This window comes from Morone saxatilis, unplaced genomic scaffold, assembly GCF_004916995.1.
Source record: "Morone saxatilis isolate NCDOM2014 unplaced genomic scaffold, NCSU_SB_2.0 Contig16, whole genome shotgun sequence".
Lineage (NCBI taxonomy): Eukaryota > Metazoa > Chordata > Actinopteri > Moronidae > Morone > Morone saxatilis.
Genome location: NW_023339718.1, coordinates 12,965,676 through 12,983,231, shown reverse-complemented (window position 1 = coordinate 12,983,231; position 17,556 = coordinate 12,965,676). Strand labels below are relative to the sequence as shown.

At 41.8% G+C, this 17,556-nt stretch overlaps 2 protein-coding genes across 2 annotated transcripts in view; one reads left to right on the top strand and one right to left on the bottom strand.

Moving 5' to 3' along the window:
• fbxl17 (F-box and leucine-rich repeat protein 17) overlaps positions 1–10,020 on the top strand; it is a 198,676-nt gene extending 188,656 nt beyond the window's left edge. The window contains exon 11 of the mRNA XM_035658508.1: positions 9,636–10,020. Coding sequence (XP_035514401.1) covers positions 9,636–9,773 — 138 coding nt within the window. The 3' untranslated portion in view covers positions 9,774–10,020. The remainder of the gene's footprint in view (positions 1–9,635) is intronic.
• A 5,666-nt stretch (positions 10,021–15,686) lies between these two features.
• LOC118325912 (zinc finger protein 316-like) lies at positions 15,687–17,517 on the bottom strand (the record flags this gene model as incomplete). Its single annotated transcript, XM_035658769.1, is given in 1 exon segment — positions 15,687–17,517. A coding segment is annotated over 1 exon segment (830 nt), but the record flags the coding sequence as incomplete, so codon positions are not given.
• Between the last annotated feature and the right edge of the window lie 39 nt (positions 17,518–17,556).

Here is a 17,556-nt window from a genome sequence, read left to right as displayed (position 1 = left end):
AGTCTCGTTTAGGAAATGAGAGTTTGGGAGTTCAGCAAAACTTTCTTTGATGAGTGTTGTTATTGTGAACGGCAGGGATCCTTAGTTTAAATGCTCCTAAAGCGGGGGGGAATTAGGAGAAAAGATACTGAATGCACAGCATCAGGTGTAAAATAGGCAGGTTCTCTGGTTCCCATTTTCCAGGCTTTGGTCAGACTTGAATGTTCAAAGTCGAGAAAGTGGTTTGAAAGAGTCATTTGCTATTTGTGATTTTCAGTGTAATCTTGGAGTCTCATCCCACACAGAAGAGCTGTATTGATTGGCGGTCTTAACTGAAGCCACCTCCTGATCATCTCTTCATCTTGTTTCTAAAGGGCAGGAGCAAGGGACAGTGAAGGAGAGAGGGTGAAATAAAGTGAGACACTGACAGAGTTCACTGAGTATCTGAAGGGAATCTCAGAATTGCCCTTCAACAAAAATCTACCAGACACACACATAAACCTGACCTCACCTGGCTCACACACACTCATATACACATTTATGCCTTCTCTCCACCTTGTCCTCACTTTATTTTTGCCCCTCTTCCCTCTTTTTGTTTCTCTGTTTTTACCTCCCTCGCCCTTCTCTAAGCAAGGACAGCCAAGGTTGTTCAAATTTTGGATGCCGCTCACATCTTTTGTTCATTCAATTAGTTCATTCAAGTTGCCCCCCCTTGTCTTGTCTTTCAGCCTTCCCCCTTTTTTCTCTCCCCCTACTCCTCTTCCTCCCTCATCCAGTGCTGTTTACTCATCACAACGGAGGTCAACATAATCTCATGGAGTCATGGGCAGACAGTAGACAAGACTCAGTGTGGCCTGGATACTCAGACATGCCAACCCTGATATGTTTTTGGGCAATAACTAACGTTTGGCTCAATATGTTTTTTCCTTCTCCCAAACACTGAGGGAGCCAGCAGGTGGTCACAGCCCATTTTTAGCCTGCAGGCACAGTGTCTGACTGTGTTGGTGATGAATTAGCTATTTAATGCTAATGACAATGTAGCTCCCCTCACTGAATGCCATGTCTGTACAAATTTAATACATCCAGATGAGCTTTGGAAATTTTTTTTGGGGAAATCTATTAAGCCTATGATTGATGTCCAGCTTTAGAATTGATTGGGGAAAAAAGAGTAGCCAGTGGATATAAAAGCTCTGAATAAGTTTTTTTCTGAAATGGTGTTTCTTTGACCTGTGGCTGCTCAGTGAGCATTTGAAGAAAAGAACAATTTTCACTCAAGAGCTAAAATTCCGAAAACAAATTTACAGATGTATCATGCTGTCAAGATTTATGTTTATACCGACAGTAAATAGAACAAAAGGCTGAAATCTGTGTACACAATGTTATTCATTGACCTTTTAAATATATAAGAGCTTGACTTTAATGTTCTCATTTGATTATTCTGAATTAACCTATAATTCAGAATAATCACTGTACAGTAGGTGGTGTAAATTAGGCTTAAAAATGAGATCACAGAATATTGCTCATGGCCTTTTTTTTAAATTTGACCCATCCACAAATCTAATCCAAGCTCTCCTCGCTCTAAAGAGTCACTATAAATTTTGTATTGTGGTGTTCTTTGAAAGGGTCAAGCTGTCCTTGTTCTTTATTTATTCTGAAGAACAAGGGAGTCATGCAAGGCAAAAAATTAAACACAGTAGCTCTGTTGTGATTATCTTTAAGGAATTCTGCTTGTGTCTGACCTCTAGTAAGCCTCTCTGGAATTTCCTATAGTTTCTGGAGGTGTGTGTGTGTGTGTGTGTGTGTGTGTGTGAGAGAGTGTGTGTAAATCCATCTGTCTCTTTCTTTCTCCTGTTCATTTGCTGTTACTCTTTGTGTGCTTTTAACAATGCCATAAATTTAAATAATTGACATTAAAATGTTAGTACTGCTAAGGTATATCTTGAACAATTGGATTTTAGATTTTAGATTTAGGCGTCTTCACTGCTCCGAAATGTTGGACCCGATCCGAAACAGACCTGTGGAAAACCTGCATTAATCCAAATTGATTAAATTAAATTAATATTATTAGATATAAATAACCTGAAAGGGACTTAAGGACAGTCCAAAAGAGACCTAAGGATTTTTGGACCCAATCCAAAATGTGGCCAACTCGAACAAACCGATTTACAGCTCACTCTCTCCATCTTGTTTCAAAAGCTAAATTTTTCTCCTCTAATGATTATGGTGTGCTATGTGATCAGAGCTAGAGAGTCCACTTGATGGATCCTCTTGGGTGTTAGACATATCGACCCACACCCCTATAATAAGACCTTTTATGTCCCAATAGAATGAGACCTTACCCGATTAGACAAAATATGATTTTGACCAGGACTAAATCGGATTCCTGGTCTTGGTACCTACAAACTAGTGAACATGTGAGGACCTCTATCATGGAGCACCACATCCTTTATTTTATTGGATGATATGATGTGAATGACATATGTAGTAAAAAGATGAATACATCTATCATATGATAATATAATATAACTTACTGTACTTACTTACTTACTTACTTACTGTTGTCTAACACATAAGTGTTAGACAAAAGTTAATTGTGGTTGCACCAATATTCTGGTGACTTTTGGTGTTTTGCTTTATTCCAGATAATTAAAGCATCATTTCATGCAGTGGTTTTGCATGTTTTACCTTTATAGCACTTAATTTGAAGTATTAAATGCAAAATAAATGGGCGGTTATCAGTACTATTGCTACCAGAACATCTTCTCCAGCTTGTTGGCCTACTCTGTCACCACAACACCTCTCATTTAATTAGTTTTATTTCAATTCTACCTGATAGATGTTGCTGTGATTGTGTTTTACCGTGTTTTCTTTTCTGAGACTAACAAATAAATTGTGTAAAATCTCTTGAGTTATGGAGTTTTCCTCCAGTCTGCAGAGATAAGAAGGCCGGCGTAGAGCGAGGGATTGGGCTGAGCCTCGTACACATTCCTTTAGTTACCTTTGTCACGCGTGATGGAGTGTGGGGTTTACAAACCTGGCCTCCAGAACCTCTTTTTCTGACCCTGTTCAGTTGAGCCCCCATTCTCACACGAGTGTGTGTGTATGCACTGACACCCTGCTTTTCAGTTTTGCTGCCGGCTGATATTGTGCAGGGATGAGGGTGTGTGAGCGGGACCAGACCTTAGTTGTCGCAAGCGGTGCCTGACCTGGTTTTTAAAAGCACGTTCAGAGCCATGCACTGCAGATTTCTGAGGGTCGCTGGGCTTTCTGAGACTGAATCAAAATGTTTGAGCTCAGGCTTTCCTCGGTAAAGAGCAGTCTATTCCTTAAGCTTCCAAGCCAATGCATCAATAGTTCATTTAGAAATATTGAATCCTTCAGAATAAGTTTGTGTGCGACCTCTTTTCTGTCTCTATACTTTTAAAATCCTCTGCTTTGTTACTTTCTTTCTTTTCCCTGCGTTCTTCTCCCTCTTATCAGAGACGGAGAACTATCTTTCAGTTGTCCAGTCACTCGTTTAGAAACTTTACAACTGGGGCTTTTCCTCTGAGCAGTTTAAAGAAGGCTATAAATCTGGCCTGTTTAAATCCAGACTTGTTTAAGCTGCCTTTTACTAAGACCTGATGCACTGCATTCTTCTGCTGCCTAAACAGGCTTTTTAAACATTTACCCCAAATGTATTTACTGGTTGACAGATACACTATCTACATGGGAGTAGACAGGGAACGGGGGGTATTTGTCTCTCTTTATTGGCCTGGGACTAGCAATGACTGCCACATGGCCAAAGAAAATGGGGGGGGGGGCAAAAAATAAAAGAAACAGAACCCTGCAGACCTGTGCTGAATTTAATGAAAACAAAGAGGGAAATAAAAAGAAATAGGGCAGTTTGTATTGAAAAAATAGATTGAGAGAATAAAGAAGATTTTTTAAGTAAATAATAATAATAATAAAATTAAAATTAAAATAATGGACCACTCAACATGTCTTTGTTTTCTGATATATATTTATGCATTCAAATTCAGTTCTAGTTTTTTAAATCAACAGTTAGTGTTTTTTTGCTTTGTCTCAGGGTCATACGTACAATACAGCGCTCAGTGGGTTTGATATATTCAGAAGGAGTGGAGGCCATATTTTTTTTAGCCTTCTATTTCCTAAACTCTCTCTCCCTCTCTCTTTATTCCATTTCCCTCCCTTGATTGCTAGGAGCACTCAGAGGGTGTTCTCACCACGCGGTCTAATATGATATGCATCTTCGTGTTTGTGTATCTTATTATCGATTTACGACCCTGTTCTTCTTTTTCCCACTGAGAATGTGAACTGCTGCTGCATTAGTCATCTTTATGACGTGTTTTACAGCACTGCTTACTAGGGGAAGGCCCAGCGCTTGCGGTAAATGTATATTTTACGTGGTGATAGAGTGCATTTGCATCAGAAGATCAGTCTTAAAAAAAAGAGAGCTTACTGTTAAGAAAAAGAGGACATAAAAGCACTCTAAGAGAGAGCAGAGGTCAACTTGGGAGCTTGCCGTCACTTACCTTCAGCCATCAAATGCAAGGAAGGGCAGTTGTCAACAGCCGCTCACACACACAACCCTATAAGCTATTCACTTTTACTGTACAGCATGTTCAAATAAAAGGTGCTTTTTGCAGAACAGTGTATCAAACATACATCTTTTTGTTTTCCCCTTCCCTCTCTCGCCCTCTTGTAAACCCTGACAACGGCACATTACCCGTCAGCATGCATTACACCGCACTTAGATCTACAGGGCAGCATCTTTGAAGTTAAAATGGGGGAAAATATCATAAGTATAGGCCTTGCTCCAGATAACTGTGGCTGCGCTCCCAGATGCTTCTCAAAGATTAGAATCATCAGTGAGTAGCGATCTGCTCTATCATATGGCTCTCCTACAGACTTGGCAGCAGGGTTGGAGGAGGGGTTGTACAGTACAGTACACTGGATCAGGACTGTATGGGGTAAAAGAAGAAAAAAACTCCCTGCCAGAGCCATATATCCAAAGCACCATTCAGTCACCAGAGGCCTCAGTGCCTCCTGATATCATTTTAAGCTTATGTTGCTTAGCAACAAAATATCGTTAAGCACGGTTTTGCCCAGTAACAAAATTTCACTCAGGAAATAAACAGCTGAATCATTGGTTTGAAGAAGTCAGTGGCACAACTGTTGTAACCAGAGGACTCCCTTCTGTGCCAGCCAGTTACCCACAGCATTTGGTCTGACCTTCATGTCTAACATCAGCTCTGAGCCACAAATACCAAGCAGGTGTGGTGATGTCATCACATCTCATTCAACATACCACAGAGCCACGCAAAGGGCACACGGTCTTACTCTGGAAAAAGGATTCTGTAGCTCTGAGCTCTGTGAACTTGCAAGGAGAGAGTTTCTTTTATAGAAGGCTGTTGTTTTTAGGCCTGAAAAGACTCTGGCTGTCATTTCGTGCAGTGGCGGAGAGTTAATGGGCGCTATGATGTATAAATGCCTCTGTCAACTGATTTTCTGTCAACAGGATTTTGTATCTACAGCCAAGACGTTGTTTTAACAATGAACGAAGGCATTCGTCATTCCAAAATGCCAATTAATTAAAATATAAGTTTCTGTGCTACAGGCTTGGATTTGATTGATAGTAAAATCTTTTTTTTCCATCAATCTTGATTGGAATTCAAACATCTTATTATTGCAGAGGCAAAACCCGATAATTTCTGCTGTATGTGACAGTAATTACATTTCAAAACTTAAGAAAACAACATAAAAAGACACATTTTTTAAAGTTGATCAACAAGAGCAGCAGAGGTCAGTGCAATAGTTATTCTTTTAATGATTTCCATCAAACTGATCTTGTTGCAACTCAAACGTTTAGTGTTGCCGCAACTAGCAATTAGGAAATGATTCAGCGTTTTGATTGTGGGGCATTTTGTGTCTGCCGTGTTTGCTCAGCAAGTGGAGCTGCACTAAATTAACATTAATGAATGTTATGGCCTCCCATCAGTTTGACAGGTCTATTCTTTAGATCTGTTTTAATTGTAATTAAGCCCTGATTAACGAGCTGGGGGATGTTTCATTCTCTTTTCAAGAATATAGCATAATATGTTATGAAGGCAATCAGGGGTTTGTCATTTTATCTGCTAATGAGGCTCAGCCATATGTCATAACAAACTTAACTTCTCTCTGTAGCAGCAGCGTTTGGATGCCTCAGTTAAGCTGCTCTTCTGCTCCTGCTTTGGTCTTCGGTGAAAGCAACATGCTGCCATCTTTGTAGGCAAACAACAGTTGTTTATATTGAAAAAAAAATGGGTCTGGGTCGCCTCCTGTGGCTTAGGGCTTAAGACGCTGAACATGAACAGCAACATTTCTGGTTAAGATCTGCCAAGGTACCTTTGTTGCATCTCTCTCTCTCCCTCGATTCCTGTCATCTCTCCACTACCGCTTCGTAATAAAGGCATTAAATGGTCCCCAAAAATAATTTCAAAATGAGAAAAACCAGGTGGGAGGATGATCCAACATCACATAAAAGCTAATGATCGCTATGTGGAGTCAGTTGCTATATTTTTTGAAAAGGATCCAAGAGTTGACAGACCAGACAGCAAATGAAAAGCTCTCAATTCAGGAGTCCGTGTGGTCAGACACCCGGGTCAAATCCCAAAAGGGAAATGCTAATCCTTGCTTGCCATTATTTATTATTAAAATTGACTCATTGACTGCCTTTGCTAGGACTAGGTTAACAGTTTTAAAAGGTTGAATATGACAAACTAATATGCATGAACTCTAAAAAATAACACTAAACCGAATAGAAGCAGAAGATTGAAGCCACAAGACAGGAAACAAAAATGTCCATTTGTTACAAGTGCTACAAGTTACAGCAGCTTGTCAAAATCTCAAATTTTAAGAGAATATTCAGGAAATCGACCAAAGAAAATGCAAATGAATCTGGATTTCCATCCACTCCTATTATGCGAATATTAGGAATGGGTCGCATCAAGATTAATAGTTGATGGGGTTTTTCTCCAGTCGGGTACCATTAAACCAGGCAGAGGATAACGTAATTAACAGGCAACCACCTCAAGTGAGCGAAAACCGATGTGGAAAATGTGAGGGAAAAATTTATGTTTGTTTTATGTATTCGTTTGAGGAAGGTTACAGCCTCCTCATCGGTGCCCACAGATATGATGTTTTTTTCATCTCTTCACTGGAAGCTCTCATTATATACTTATTATTATACACTTACATTATGTTATATCCCCTTTGTGAGTAAACTTAATAAGGATAACATACCCAAAAGGTCTCCTATGTGTTCCCCGTATGGTCAGCATTACTGCTTCACTTGCTGAGTTTGATCTTTTCAGTACAAGGGAGGAATACTCACATTATCTCACAATAATAGTAATCTGAATTCTTTATGGCAATGTCCTGAAACACAGTTTTATTAATGCATTAGCTTTACTAATGAATCATTGATCACAGCACTGAAAGTGTTGCTGGAATTTTCTCATTTGAGTTCTTACCTGCTTATTTGAATACACCTTTTCAGCGGTTGAGTATTACTTGAAATTTAAAAGCTTTCCGCCAGTGTCTGTTGTCTTTCTCTTCAACAGTGACTGGAGAGAGAACTGAGGCAGGACTGTTTTTTGGCACTTTCTCTTAGCGTCTGATCATAAAAACAAAAAGCAGATGAAAGTAAGAAAGACTTTTTGACCCCGTGGTCTTGATTTTATTTTATATTTCCTGTATCGACGGTATCCTGAAAGAGTCTGTTAAGCCTCTTTGTGTTGGCGTCAAGAACCCGAACTCCAGCTTGCTGTTTCTTCCTTGGCAATCAAAGGGAAAGCTAACAGGCTGTTGTTGCCTTTTAGTCTTATTGAATTCACTTGTGCTGTGCAGAGTTTCCATCTTCCTTCTGTGACCCGAGAGGCATCGGTGGTCTGTTCGCTCAAGCATACTTTTTTTTCTCTCTGATTTTTTTCTGGTTTTATCCTGACTCTGTCTTTTTTTGTCCATCTGTCTGTCCATTTGTTTTTTCAATTTCTCTACTTGACACGGAGCTGTGGATACCCACCACTAAAAGAAATTATGTTCAATGAATAGAAAAAAGAAATTAGATAGAAAATGACAACCAAAACAGATCATAACCTAAGCAAGAGCCAGGGAACTCTTACCATGCAAGACTTTTCTTCCAGAAAACACAGAAACCAAAGGACTCTCGGGCAGTGAGCTCGGGGAAAACTGTGAAGCACTTTGTCACTGCTTTGGCAACAACGAATGACTGTGTGCTCAACATGTGTGTGAGTGTTTATACATCATTTCCCCTGGAAAGTGTCATGCTCGCGGGTGGGCGGGGGTTGGTTCTGGGTGGATTGAGGTTAACCCCTCGAGGTCTCCAGGGTTACTCTGCCTCTGCTCTTTGTCAGATTCTCAGGGTTTCTCACTCTTGGCTCTCAGTGATGGCCCGACAGAGTGTTAGACTGGCAAAGTAGTGCGGGAGTGGCTATTAGCTGCTTGTCTTTCTAGTCCTCTGAGAACATGAAGGCCTCATTAGCCTGGTGAACTCAGCTGTCCTCTGGTGCTAAACCCACTGCTATAGTCCAATTGTGTGTGTATGTGTGCATACGTGCATACATAGTATGGTTTTAAGAAACTGGCTATCCTTCACATTAGTCTAGTACACTGCTCTTTTGACAGGGCACTAACAGTTCAATCTGTGCTTCTGATTATATTAATAAGGCATCATGGGGTGATGCAGAGACAGATTTTTAAATTACGCCATTTAAATTAAGTCATTTAAAAATCTGTATTTATTAGACCTAAAGCAATATTCCTGTTACATTTATATGATTTTAGGCTGAGTGCCTCTTTTTAATGTATCTACCCAGGAGGACTCCCTGGAATTCTGTTTTGAGTGAATGATTCTGAAATAAAGTGCTTCATTGGTTGACTTAGTGTGTGAACATAGGGCTGGACAATAGACCTAATTTATCAAATTACCAACTTTATGAATCTTTCGCCTGTTTAAATGCCTATAAAGTAGCACTAGCTATAACAACCAATAACATCTAACCAAAGGTTAGAACTATGAAAACTATGAAATTTCCAGAAGGTCTTCTGTACTAAATTGATAGTAACTTAATGAGATACCCATTTGATGTGATTTACTCAGACTGTTGAAGCCTGCGAACACATATTTTTGCACAGGAAAAGGACAGAAGCTGTTTCAATGTACACATATGGGCACCTGAGTATTGCTTTAAGACCAACCTGAACAATAGTGAACCTATCCTTAAACTGGTCGTACTGTAATCAAACAGGACAAACATGTCAGAAGTGAGTAAACATGAACAAATAAATATATACACTAATTCACACATTATATCACACGTTCTTAGTCGTCATGGAAGTGTAAAATATTTATATTTATAAATTATTTATATCTTTTATGACACTATTCTTTTAAGCCAACATTGGTGAGAAGTCCTACACATGCTTAGAATAATGCAAAATGTGAACATATACAGACCATGTGAGCTCTGGAAAAAAATCACTGTAAGATATATTGTCATTGAGGTAAATCTCATAATTTCATCATTATATGAAGTGTGTGTGTGTGTTCTGCATTTATGTTAATAGTGTGCATTTTTGTGTTTGCGTTACAGGTGAACGAGGAGACGGTGGAGCGACTGGTCGTCCAGTACCCTCACATTGTTTTCAGCACGGTGATGCAGGACTGCAAGAGAACCCTGGAGAGAGCTTATCAAATGGGCTGGAGCCCCAACACATCAAACACTTCGTAGCTACTGCTGGATCACACACACACGCACACACAGACACACACATACACACACGTACATAAACACATAACTACACAGAGGCCCCTTTTGTGTACAGACACAAATACACATTATTTGCAGCTCAGTCATGTTTGCTTCTCATCCACTGTTCAAACATGCATGTGGACATGTAGCTACACACTCACAGACAAAGGTCCAGTCCATCAACTGTTTCATTTGAACTAAATCTCCCATTTAATAATTTAAGTAATATGGGCCTCCTTGTATTTTATAATTAAGTGAGACTGCACCCACAGAACTTTACCACTCACAGGTTGTAGTCAACAACATGACTGAATTGTCATCATCATCGGCTGTAAGTGAGATTAGATGCAAAAATGTAGGGTACTTTCTTTGACCAGAACCTTGAGTGACTAGTTTGTTTTGGTGCAAAGCAGTGCGCTTTGTGTTATTTGATATCTACTTAAAGTGAGTGTTACTCAATTGATAGGGTATTAAGCGTCATACATTTTAAGTCCTGCACCTCACCTTGGATGGAGTGAAGGTAAAGATTCATGAGAAAGGGTGCGGGCTGGTTCGAACTATCCCATAACCAAATCAAGGTCATTGAGCAACGGTCGGACCAGAAGAATTATTAATGAGATTTGATTCGAAAGGGTTTGTTGCCCCAACTGGAACCGATGTTCTTGAGCACTGTGCCCCATGTCAGGCCTCTGCAGTGTTTACTTTCTTCAAACTGAACTCTGTTGCTGCAGCGAGATCGCACAAGACAGAGCAGAGGTTTGGAGATCAGGAGATGACATCCCACTTCAGTCCGGAAGACAACTGAACTGCCAGGGCTTCAGAGCTCTCTTGAGACATTTTGAGAATTCTGTGATGTTTATTTTGTCCAATTAGAAGATTCTTCCTTTCTTGGATGTTTAGTACAGTGTTAAAGGCGTTTGTGGACTCATACGTATTGAGATTGTTGACAAGGCTCCATTTGAAGGACAGAGCTCTTTACTGTGACTTATTATGCACATCATCATGGTACAGATTTAGGCCATAATCAGTCAAACCCATGACAAATGCATCGCAGGAAAAACAGCATTGATCACTTCTCAAAAACTGCATGTTTACATTGAGATGCTCACCTTATTTTTTCAGCTAAAGAGATATAGTCTACAGATGATCTGACGTTGATATTAGCCTCTGTATGACTTGGGAACAATGCTGCTTTTGATGTCATGTATAGATTCAGGGTTGACTGAGCATCACCTTGATTCAGTAAAGAATGAAATCAAACAGTGCTTGAAATAGAAGTTGCCTTTACATAAAAACCCTGGGTCATGTTATCAGAATATATTAACCACAACCACCGTGATGACAGGTAAGGGGAAACGTTGCCTTAAGTGGTTAGTAGGTAATTGCCATCCAATTAGCAACCTGAAAACGACCCAGAATTTATTAAATAAATGTTTATCTGCTCTGAGTTTATCTGATACTATATTCCCATTATTTGAACTGATATATATATATACATATAAATAAATACTGTGTGGGATTTACTTAGCCTAATATTGGTTTTGAGCATATACTTGTAACATTATCTATGTAGCAATGCAATGAGGGATTTATCTTTCTTAGTGGTTTAGGATGTAATGAAAAAACTTGGGCCTGGGCCTATAACCAAGGCCAGTAGAAGTTGGTAGGTAAGAGTTTATCATTTTCATTTATTCTATAGAAACTCAGTAGTTTACAGTTAAAAATGCAAATAACCAGGGTATTTTTCTATGGTGTGAACCAGCTCTGGGGTCAGCCTCCACACACTGTCACTCAGAAATGAACAATAGCTCACTGAGCTTAGGGTTTGAGTAGAACTGTAAACTTTCTACAGCATACAGAGATTTCAGACAATTAAAAACATTCTACCCTAGTCAGGATTTGTAGACTTTAATCGATGGAGAGTTTCTCCCTCCACCTGTTTTTGTTCTGTTTCTGTTCTTTTGTAATCCCCATACGCACTTTCTTCTCTGCTAGATGTTGACACACTTGATTCCTGATTTGTTAAGGCAACCGTAAATGACTGGATTTACATAAAGATGAATAAAACACTACTCCTTCAAGCTTTTTTCTCTTTTCCTTTTGTATGGGTGGAATTGAGGCAGGAGAAGAATATTCAGAATGACAGTGGAATACTTTTCCGCTCATTTTACATCATCTGTGGACTGCTTAAAACTGTTTTTCCTGCAGGGTTTTCCAGACTTTTTATTACATCAAGTATATTTCAACACAAAGACCACAATGACTTTAATGCTAGATATGGTGGAATTTCAATTTAACACTGATTGCATCTGTATTCTCAGGTAAAATGCAAATAAGGACACCAGCATGTTTCCATCACAACCAAAGGCCATGGAATGCACAAGTATGGCATACCAAAGCCTCTGTATTGTTAGAAATAAAGATCTTTTCCACAGATGTCCATGCATTGATAATGTCTTTTATATTTAACACCATGACACAACAGTCTACTTGCATATTGTCCCAATCACAGGAGCTTCACATCTGAGAAGTGAGAAGACATCAGCTTGCTGCCCAGCAAGAGAGCAAAGCCTCAAAGACCTAAAATCTGTCACTCAATATGTCCCCAAGTCTTTGACAATATTGTCCCTTTCAAGAGCCTATTTTACTGTTCAATGTGGTTGTGTTGTTTCATGTCTGCCGATCAAACGCTAGAGATAGCATCAAACAGGATGCGAAGGTTGGTTCGTCCCAGATAGATTCTTTGTGTTGTCAACACAATTTTTGTCAACTCGAGGTGCAATTCACTTGAGTCACACCTAAAGTGAGGGTTTTCTAACCGTACTCGGACTGTTTCAGAAATGTGTTGTTTCAATATTGTGGTGTGTTCTAGGGCGGTAATTTGTGATTTTGTTCCATATTGTATTATATTAAAAAAGTTTCTGCTGAATTTTTCCCAGTACCTCTTTAAACAGTCTTATATTAGAAGCTTCACAAGTTAGTATTTGTTGCAGGAACGTGCTGTTCTGTTCAATTTCAATAGATTTCACAGGTGTTTGTTATATTGTGTCTAACCCCTGTAACTGAACAACACTTGCACACAACAGAGGGATAAAAATATTACAGCTGGTGGAAAGCAAGCAGATTGTAAATACAAAACAACATTTGAAATGCTGTATATTACTTAGAAAGAGCCGTTGTCATGAAAAAAGTCTTGTTTACACAGAAGAATGGAAATTGGAACTTTTAACTTATTGTATTTTTGTAATTATTTTTAGTATTTGCCTTTATTTAGTAACATTTTACAGGCTGGAAACATGGGGAGAAAGAAAGGAGGTTGTATGAGATAAAACAAAAGGAATTAAAACTAAACTACAGATGTTGGAATTTTGTTCCATGTGTCTTTATCACTAGACCATCATGCAATGGAGCATTTCTTGCTGTAACTATTAATTTGTCAACATTTAATTAAGGGTTTCATCTATAGCTGTGTGCACCAAAGTCCTGCTGCTGTTGAAGACTGTTTAAGTTTTCCGTTTCTTCCTATACAAAGTAAATATGACCTGAGATCTGTGATGGACTCAGAGGGTAATTTCCTTAGAGACCTGCATGGTTGCCTGTGGTAACAACCACACTGTCTAACTCACTCTTATTCTCCCCTGTGCTCCCTTCTGATCTCACTTCCTCTGCAGCCTCTTATCAGATAAACGGGGTGAGAAATGTGCAGTTATTGTTGGGAGGGGAGTTGAGGTTTTGCTCTCTATGCCCTTTCATCATCTGTCTAAGACAGTTAGGAGACAAATAGTCTAGATTTTATTTTCTCATGTACCAGGCTATTTAGCTAGTATTGAATTGAATTGAAATTGAATTGAATTGAAAGCCTTTATTGTCATTGTACACAGTACAATGAGATTTAGAGAGCAGCTCCGTAAAAGTGCACACATAATTATCACGATATACATACATAAATACAATACAATACAATAAATACATTTAGTGCAAATTTGAATTGAGTATGGTGACAGCTTTGGGGAACGGAAGCATCCTGAAGTGGTTCGTTCTGGCCTGTATTAGACCCTGAAGCGCCTCTGCCTGAGGGGCAACAGGCTAAAGAGATGGACAGCCAGGGGTGCGGTGGTGTGCTATAGACCTGGCACGTCAAGGACGGCCAGAGGGCAGCCCGATGAAATTGTTTGCTGCGGTGTTTTTCACCCTCTGCAGTCGGCTTCCCTGTCGCGCTCCGTGGCAGCTGGAGGCCACACCTGTCACAGCGTAGGCTCAACAGGCCTCTCCGAGGTGGAACGGTAAAGGCTCACAGCAGCTTGAGTGTTTAGTTGCCTGCCTTCCCTGAGCACCTCCAGGAAGTCGAGCCCGCTGGCTCGGGCTTCCTTGACCAGCTGTGGTGTTGACCGACCAGGAGAAGGTCTGCAGAGATCGTGAATGCCGAGGAATTGAAGGACCCACTCGGCTCTACCACAGTCCACCGTTGATACAGGGAGGGGGCAGGGCGGCTCTGTTCGCCTGAAGTCCAGGACTGAGCTTCCTTGGACTCTGTTGAGTTGTGTTAGTGCGCAGGTCGTTGATGCACACCACTCGCCAAAGTTCGAGGACCGTCATCTCTGTAGGCCGCTCGTTATCCCCTGCAATCAGCCCCACCACCGTCTTGTCATCAGCAAAGTTGACGAATGATGTTCTCTGGGGGGCGGGCACTGCAGTCCGTATGGTGTAAGGGGTAGAGTAGTGGGCTCAGGCACGGCAGCCCTGTGGAGAGCCAGTGCGGAGAGTGGGGTAGGAGGAAGAGGGAGGCACCCTAGTTCAACCCGCTGGGGTCGGTTGCCAAAAAGTATTTTATCCCGGAGGAGCAGTTGGGTGGTGGAGGCCCAGGTATGGTTAGCTTGGATCAGAAGCTCCGTCTCCTCATATGGTAATTAAAAGCCTGAGCCTGAAAGCAATGAAAGCATCCCTGCAGTCTCGTCGCAGGCCCTCGGGAGGTGGTCGAGCGGGCTAGTGGCGTCTTCGGTGGATCTGTTAGTCCGGTATGCAAACTGGTGCGGGTCCAGGGAGACAGGCTTTGATGTGTCTCAAAACCAGTTTCTCAAGGCATTTGGTGATGACTGGGGTGAGTGCTATGGGGCGGAAGTCATTGAGGCGGCGTTGGTGACTTTTTAGGGATCGGGATGATTATGGCATAAGAGAGCCCCCCAAAATTTCACAAATCATGTTTTCATGGGGGCTCATGTCTTATTCTGCCGCGCTCCCTCTGGCTCCCCTATAGTTCGCACCACACAGGACCCTGGAAGTCAGTGACAGCTGGAAGCGCAGGGAGGCTTCCATGTAGGCTGAGACCATACGGCAGGGAAACGGGTTCCACTTATCTTCAACTGCCCTATCGAATAAAAGCATAGTAAGTAAAGTCCTTTTAAATAAAATACTTTTATGACGCATTTCTCCCCAAGGATTAACTAAAGTTAGGCAACATGGCAGCCATTCTTGCCCGTTTCACAACATTTCCTCATCAAACTCTGTGAATTAAGGATTTACTGTGACCAACCATTTGATGGTTGTGATTGTTGGAAAGACTGACAAAGACATTTTTTAGTTTCTGTCTAGTTTGAAATTTGCTTTTACAATTATCTCCTCGGTAGAATCACTGGTTTTGTGAATGGAGTCTGGTTGGCCGTAGCGCCCACTGTTTTGGTCTGAGATGCTACTGCTTTAGTGGCAGGAGAAATTCATATATACCTTTTAAAGAACTGTGACCAAGATATTGAGTGCAGACATTTTACAGTGGACAAATACATTTGTGAGTGCTTTCTTGTGGACAGATTTGTACATGTACATGCCAATGCTGAGATATTGCAATGAACTAATGTGCTGATATCAATTTACACAACTGTCACAGGGACACAGGCAGCAGGTGAGAAAGCAGCTTTATTCATTAAGACTTTGGTGTAATTCAAACCTCTGAATAATTCAGACAGTGAAGCATGGAAGCCTCTTGCTGATTCCACCGTTTTCATTTTATAATACCAGATGCTCAGATCTGGAGAGGCTGGTTAAATCTTTGTGTATCTTTATTCCTCATCACCTCCAACATGCCAGTACAGAACAACACAACACTGTTGCATCAGCATTAGACTCGTTCTGGACTGACTTGGCTTTCACTTTTACTGGAGAAGCACTGCTACATGGATAAAAGTAAAAGACCAGCATTTTGGGTTCATTATGTTACCGACAGTCAATTTAAGACAACAATAGCTGTTTTTGTGTAGGTCAGATGTTTTTAAATATTGACAGACAGATGATGGTGTTATTCCACAGATCCGTCATAGAATCAGTCCTGACTGATGTGCATGGATTTCTAAATGTAACTGGGAAACATTGTCATGGCAGCAAGTAAAATCACTGGGGAGCAGTAGCTCTCTGTCATTTATAGCAGACAAATCACACAGAGCCAAACTCACCATATCAAAAATTAGGCGCAACAGGTTAAAATGTCCATTGATTGCATGTGCAGTAAATGCTCTTAAAGGCATACAGATTTGGATATTTCCTTTGCTGATTGTAAACACACAATTCAAAGTTGGCCTCTCCTCCCGAGCTCAAGAAAAAGCGGCGATGGTAGAACAAGGTAAAGAGTAAATGTAGTGAGGGAGCGCTTTACTGAGATAAACGTAGCTGCACTGTCTGCTGCGTGTAGCTCAGACCGAACACACAGACATACAGTGCAAAGACAGAGCTCTCTCCACATTGTGATGCCCAGAAACGTCCTGCAAAAAGTGAAATAATAAAATACAGTCAGAGTCATGGTTGATGATTGAAAGGGAATATGTTTGTATGAGTCTATGCATTTTAATCATAAACTGCTCTTGGTTGCCTGCACAGTTCTTGAAGGAGGTTTACTGAGAACCGGATCACTCTGCGGCCATGGCCCTCCTCTGACAGGGGTGTCTGTAGAAGCAGGCGAGCTGGCTGAAGCGTCGGTCGCAGACGGAGCACCAGTACGGCCGCTCGCCGGTGTGCGTGCGCAGGTGCACGGTCAGGTTGCCCTTCTCCACGAAGCCGCGGCCGCAGTACGTGCAGGTGAACGGCTTCTCGCCCGTGTGGCTGCGTACGTGCCGCACCAGCGTCGCCCTCCTGCCGAAGCTCTTGCCGCAGACGGTGCAGGCGTACGGCCGCTCGCCCGAGTGGATCCTCATGTGCGTCCGCAGGTTCCCGCGCAGCGTGAAGCTCTGGCCGCACACGCCGCAGCGGAACGTGGAGTGTCTGTGAACCCGGAGGTGAACCTTCAGGCTCTCGCTGAGCTCCAGGTGTTTCCCGCACAGGCCGCAGTCCTTCGGGTGTGCCGTACAGTGGGTGATCAGATAGCCGACCTTGTGGAAGGACTCCCCGCACACTTTGCAACTGAACGCCGGCGGCTGATCCGCGGAGGTCCTCGCCTTCCCGCTCGGAGGTGAACTTTGTCCTTCCGCCGCTCCCGTCTCCTCCGGTCTCCAAACCCCGGCGGGCTCCCTCCAGTAGTCCCCGCTGTCGTCGGTGTCGTCGGAGCAGTCGGCGAGGAGTCGCCCGTCGCTCGGATCAAAGTCCCCGTTCGGTTCCGACGCTCCGCCGTCCCCAACGCCAACCTCGGTTTTAATCTGAGCCGCAGAGGAACCGGCGTCCGTACAGTCAGTGTGCTCCAACTGGACACTGAGGATCTGATCATCAGGACCTTTGATCCAGGAGGAGGTCTGCAGAGAGTCTGGAGGGACGATATTGTTAGGGTTAGGGTTAGGGTTATTGA